The sequence below is a fragment of the Lynx canadensis genome, chromosome X (genome assembly GCF_007474595.2).
Source record: "Lynx canadensis isolate LIC74 chromosome X, mLynCan4.pri.v2, whole genome shotgun sequence".
NCBI classification, from domain to species: domain Eukaryota; kingdom Metazoa; phylum Chordata; class Mammalia; order Carnivora; family Felidae; genus Lynx; species Lynx canadensis.
Window position 1 is genome coordinate 10,220,819 of NC_044321.2, and position 6,000 is coordinate 10,226,818.

General features: G+C 53.4%; 1 protein-coding gene across 1 annotated transcript in view; it reads right to left on the minus strand.

Annotated features, from left to right (window-relative positions):
• GPM6B (glycoprotein M6B) overlaps window positions 1–5,566 on the minus strand; it is a 148,163-nt gene extending 142,597 nt beyond the window's left edge. The window contains exon 1 of the mRNA XM_030305772.1: window positions 5,478–5,566. Within this exon, the coding sequence (XP_030161632.1) occupies window positions 5,478–5,481 (4 nt within the window). The 5' untranslated portion in view covers window positions 5,482–5,566. The remainder of the gene's footprint in view (window positions 1–5,477) is intronic.
• Window positions 5,567–6,000: the final 434 nt, after the last annotated feature.

Consider the following 6,000-nt stretch of genomic DNA (forward strand, 5'->3'; position numbering starts at 1 on the left):
ATTTGCCCTATTTAGTATGGTTTAGCACAGTTCTCTAATACCAAATAGAATTTTACGTACCTTGTCATCCGTAGATTTATAACGTAGACAGGCCTCAATAAAGTACATTTTACACAACAAAACCCTCATCCTTTCCACAAATATTTCTGGAGCACCTACGATATGCCAATCATTGGAACAAGCGCTGGGATAGAAAAATGAATAAAACAATCTTGCCTCTTGATGAATTTGAACAGAAAAGAAAGCATATTAAAAACACTAACAATAGGGGCGCCTGAGGTTAAGCATCCGACTTCAGCTCAGGTCACGATCTCGCGGCTCCCGAGTTCGAGCCCCTCATCGGGTTCTGTGCTGACAGCTCAGAGCCCGGCGCCTGCATCGGATTCTGTGTCTGCCTCTCTCTCTCTCTGCCCCTCCCCTGCTCGCGCCCGCTCTCAAAACTAAACATTGAAAAATTTTTAACAATAAACACGAAGAAGCCAGCTGATAGTAACCAGAAAAATGTTAAAATTATGACATGGGTGACACAGGCTTAAAAATACAGTAGCAGCTCTATTAGCGTGTACCCCAGGGCCGCACCCAATCACCCCATATTTCCTACTCCTTTTGTAAACCACACTGACCACTGTCCACAGGACATCCACGTACCCCTCTGCCACCAGCTGACTTGTGTACCTAAGGGTCAGTTGGGTTTGCTCCCACACCTATTTATGCCGGTTGTATTTGTTACTATAATTATGAAATGTAATTCAACGCTACCTAGACGGATAAAACGTGTGCACAAGAAGAGTTCTTATTTCTTTGAAACCCAAGCTGATCGCTTGGCAAAGTCTTAGTGGCGGGTCAGTTGGAAACGCGACGTACGAGCATTCTGCACACAGATTGGGTCCCCATGCCTTGAAGGGCTCACTCGACTCGAGAAGAATCTGAAGCTGGAAATCAAAAGCCGACGCATCTGCGCCGTGACGGACACGCCAAGCAAGACTTCAGGGGCCTCCCCACCAGGGCTCCCATTGGAAGCAGGGGTCTTGAGTCTCACGACAAAATATCGGAGAACTCGTGTTTAAGGCGAAACGGAATGCTCAAGCCACGTATGTGGCACTTTTGAGGATTCCCCACTTCAGCAGTTTCAATAAACCATCTGACTGCTTGACCCTGGAGGTAGCGGCGAAGGATCATCTCCCGGAAACCCCGGCAGGGGTCCAGTGATTTGGGCAAGAGCTTCCGCCAGAGCCAAAATATCCTAATTATTTCCTGTTTGTCATGAACACTATTCTGTGCTACCGGCCTAGGAGGTCGATTTCCAATCTCAGTGTGCATCGAGACACTTAAAGGGAGCGCTCTCCAAGGCATGAGGGCCTGCTCACGGGAAGATGTTTACCCTCACAGGGCAGGAGGCTAGCACATTCTGGAAAGACTTCCTGCCCGGCTATTCATCGGGATGCCATTCCTTTGTGTCCAACTGCATCTGAATTTCCGAGCAACCTTTCAGAACCCAACATGTATGTATGCACGTATGGCTTCTCGTGGGGGGGGGAAGGGGGGCCCCTGAAGGTGGTCTGGGCCCTGTGTGGGGGTGACGAGAGGATCTCTGGAGCGGCCAACGCGAAGGAGAAGAGGGCAGGAGAAGCCAAAGCTGGAAACGGTACAGCTTCCTCCACAGGCTCCCTGGAGAAGGGCCAACCGTCCTGTGATGCCGGCTTCGTGGAAACAAATAGTGTTGAAACAATTAGAGAGCTGTTTTCGCATGTTTTTCAAGCATAACATTACCCTTTTTTTTTCCCCTCCTCTAAATTACATCCATTTAGATCTGTAAGAGCCCAAAGAAATAATTTCATCAGATCCTTTGATTCCACGGAGCTCAAGAAGAGAAAATGATTTACCCAAGATCACAGAGCAACTTCGCGGCAGTGCAGGGGCAGGCGCATGGCCCCTGGTCTGCCCCGCTTTTTCCTCAATTTCCTCACCCTGGGGACCTGCGGCATCACTGCCAGGGAGCTTGCTAGAAATACAGAAACTCGGGTCCCATCCAGGCCGACAGAATCAAAAACCGCTTTTTTTTTTTTTTTTTTTTGACAAGATCAAAGATGATTTGTAGGCAGGTGACAGTGAAAGGAAAACTGCTCTGAACCAGTTTTGGGTAAAGCTATTTTGTGAGATGACTGTTTAAATTCATAATCCTTGGAAACCCATCCTCACCACAAAACGGATGAATGCAATTTCCGGATGTATCTGACCATTTCACATACAATTTAAAAAAAGTTTTTTTTAATATTTATTTTTGAGAGAGACAGAACGCGAGTGGGTTGGGGCAGAGAGAGAGAGGGAGACACGGAATATGAAGCAGGCTCCAGGCTCCGAGCTGTCAGCACAGAGCCGGACGCGGGGCTCGAACTCACGAGCCGTGAGATCATGACCTGGCTGGCTCAGAGCACCCAACTCTCGATCTCGGGGACGCGGAGTCTGAGCCCCATGTGGCGCACAGGGGTTACTTAAAAAAGGAAAAAATTCTGTTAGGCAACAGGAGTTCCCAACAGATGAAACCGGCGTAAAACCGGGAACGGATGTGTGCCCAGCACACACGCGCTTAGAGGCACAGCGGCCAGACGTGGAACTCTTCGGCCAGTGAAAAAATTAGTTTCAACACGCTTAGGTGCTGTGCACCGTGTATGCACAACCTCCCATTGTGAACAACCACCAAAGTTACCGAATAGTCAAACACACTTCAAACATCAATGGGCTCCTTGCATTTACGTGAAATGTCCCCAGTAGTCACATCCACCCGCACAGAAAGTAGACTAGCGAGCGGCCCCCGGCAAGGGAGGTGGGGTGGAGAGTACTTCCAATGGGCATGGGGTTTCTTTTTAAGGTGACGACCACACGGTCAGCGGTGGGGGGGGGGGGGGGGGGGGGGAGACACGACTCTGAATACACTACAAATCACGGACTTTGTACACTCAAAACGTGCAAACTGTATGGCATGTGAATTACATTTCGACGAAGCCAAAATAAATAAATAAACCCGCTCAACAATGCAAACATATTTTAAGATACATTGAAAGATAGACCCCTACGTACCACTACGGGTCAGTATTTTATTTTTCAATTTAAAGACGTTGAATACTTTAAAATTTGAGTCCAAAGGGGCTTTTATTTCCATAAACCGCACTCATTTTACTAGTAAATTAACTGATACCAGGTTAAGGAAGTGACTGGTGCAAGAACCCAAGTCCCAACTCAATGGGTCAATGGCGAGAATTTTCCCGACCTGAAATCGTTTCAATTAAAACATTCATAAGGGTATGTTGGATAATTAAATACATCTGGAAAAACACAACCAGTTCACAGCCTTGTGGTGTATTTACTAAGAATCTACCAGAGGAAATCAGTAGGTCTCCTTCTGGCATGAAGAGAACTTTTTTTTTTTTTTTAATCGTAAAAACTCAAACCAAGGATACAGCCAGGACCAGTGAGGTATGCGCAAATTAACAAATTGGCAACTGAAATATAGAACCAACAACTGTCCGAGACACAAAGCACTGCCTTGAGAACAGGCCCCTGGTCTGGGCATTTGCTGCATGAGAACGGACGTCCACACCGATTTCCAAACTACAGCCTACCCCAGGTACTGTGAAAGCCATCCTCAAGAAGGTGCCCAGGTGGTAACCGGACGCTCCATGTCTAAAAGGTACGAGTCCGAAAGCCTCGTGTCAAAAGACCAGAAATAACTTTATTTCAGGAAAATTAGCGAAGGCTTTCCTCAGTACTGAGCTGCTCCATAAACTTCCACACCTCTGTGCCAAGCACTGCCAAAACACTTCCAGGCTCAGCGGCGGCCAGCTGATTTTTGTGTATGAGCCTCATTTAAAAGGGAGCATTGAGGGGCGCTTGGCTGGCTTGGTCCATGGAGCACGTGACTCTTGATCTGGGGGTTGTGCGTTCGAGCCCCACCTTGGGTGTAGAGCTTACCTGAAAATAAAATCTTTTAAAAAAATAATAAAACAAAATAAAACAAAATAAAATAAAATAAAATAAAAGGGAGCATGGAGTGATGGGACTACTCAAGTCGAGGTGTTTAAACCGGTAGGAACCAGAGTTACAGGTCACGTGTTCCTGTCCTTTCTAGAAGGATTTTATCCTAGCCCTCCCCTAACTTCTGGGTAAGAAATTTTCTTGTTGGATTCAGGGGCCTTGTTTCCTCTCATATTTTGATCACCTAGTAAATTCAAGAAGATTCAGCTGTAAAATTCTTTGCTCCTCCCTTTAAATTCAAAATAATGTCCTTCTTGCTGTCCCTCACCAAAATTATAATCAGCACAAAATTACACTCCCTCCCTTACACATACATTCTCTCTCTCTCTCCCTCTCCTCTCTCTCTCTCAGCAGCGCAGGGCTGCAGACTGGGTAAGGGGCCACGGATGGGGGTGGCGGACGGCCAGGAATTCCCAAGCCCTGACCATTAACCCGTAGTGGTTAAACCCACGGCGTTCCTCATTAAGAATGCTTCGGCGGGGCTCTCCAGCCTGTGGCTTTTGTGGCGCGTGTGGCTGCAGTCTGGCTGCCACTAGAGAGGGATAACAGAGCGGGGAGAGAAGCCCTTCCCCAAACACAGCTCGCAGACGCTGCCAGCGGTGCAGCGGAATCAGGGGGATTGCCACAGCAACCTTCCGACAGTCCCCATTTAACGACATGCCGCTGACGGCAGCAGTTCGGGGTGTCAGGAGGTGACAGAAAGAATCCTACAGCCGCCCAACAGCCGCCCCGGGCCAGGTTGGAGATTTTCAACCCCCAGAACCCGGCATTCAGCGTTACGAGTCGATCCCCCAGCTGCACTCGAACCCCCTTGGCAAGCCGCCTCCACCTGCGCCCAGCTCCGCATTTTGATAGTTGCAACAGGGGACAAAGAGACTCCCCCTCGGTCCCATCCCGTCCCTCCCCCTCCCCCCTTCCTGGCTTCAAGGGTCACGGTTCCCAAACGAGTTCTCGGAAGCCCCCAGCCTCGGGGAACTGGGCGTCCGTTTCCTGTGGTTTTAAGGGCAGCAAGACCACGGCGGGGGAGGAAGGGGACGGGACCCCACTGGGAGCGGAGCGCTCCGGCGACAAGGAGAGCGTCCCGGGAAACCGGCAAGAAGCTCCTCTCTGCCAACCCTTAAAATAAAGCCGGGGCCCGCCGCCCGGGACGCCCCGTCCGCTCTCCCTGCGGCCCCCACCCGCACCCCCGGGAGGCCGGCTCTTCCCCCTCCCGCGAGCGCCCCGCCGGGGGGCCGCCCGAGCGCGGCCGGGGCGAGGGGCGCCCCCACCGCGGGGCCGGGCCGCGCACCTGGGCGTTCGGGACACCTGCGCCGCGCCCCTCCCACCTCCGGCCCCCCCAGCGCCCCGGCGCCGAGGCGCCCCGGGAGCCGCAGCTGAGCCGGGGCGGGGGCGCGGGGCCGGGGGCCGTGGCGCGGGGGTGGGTGGGGGGCGGCGCGCTGGCTTACCCATGGCTGGAGACTGGCTGGAGGGGCGCGGGCTCCCCGGGGACGGGCCGAGCCGGCGGCACAAGTTTGCAGGTCTGGCGGGCACGTGCGCGGGCCGGGCTCCGGGCGTGCTGCTGCGCTGCTGGGCCGGCGGCTGGCGGCTCGCTGCTGGCTCCGGGGCCGGGGTGGGAGCGCGGCGCGGCTCCGCCTGCACTGGGGGCCGGCCGTGCCGAGAGGGGCCCTGACGTCAGCGCCGGGGGCTTTGTGCGCCCGCAGCGAGGGCCCGAACCCGGCAGCGGGCCCGCCGGGGCGGCCGGCCCTGCTCGGGGCTTCCTCTGGGACCCCCGAGCGGGCGCGGAGGTGGCGCGGAGACCCGAGAAGCCAAGGGGGTGGGGAGAGAGGGGATCTGGGGAGGGGGGGAGGGGGCGCGGATCCGCTTCCCGGGACCGAACTGTTAACAGCTGGAGGGGGCTTTGCGGTCCTAGCCTTAACCCATTGTGCAGATGAAGAGACTGAGGCCGGGGACACCGAACCAAGGACGGCC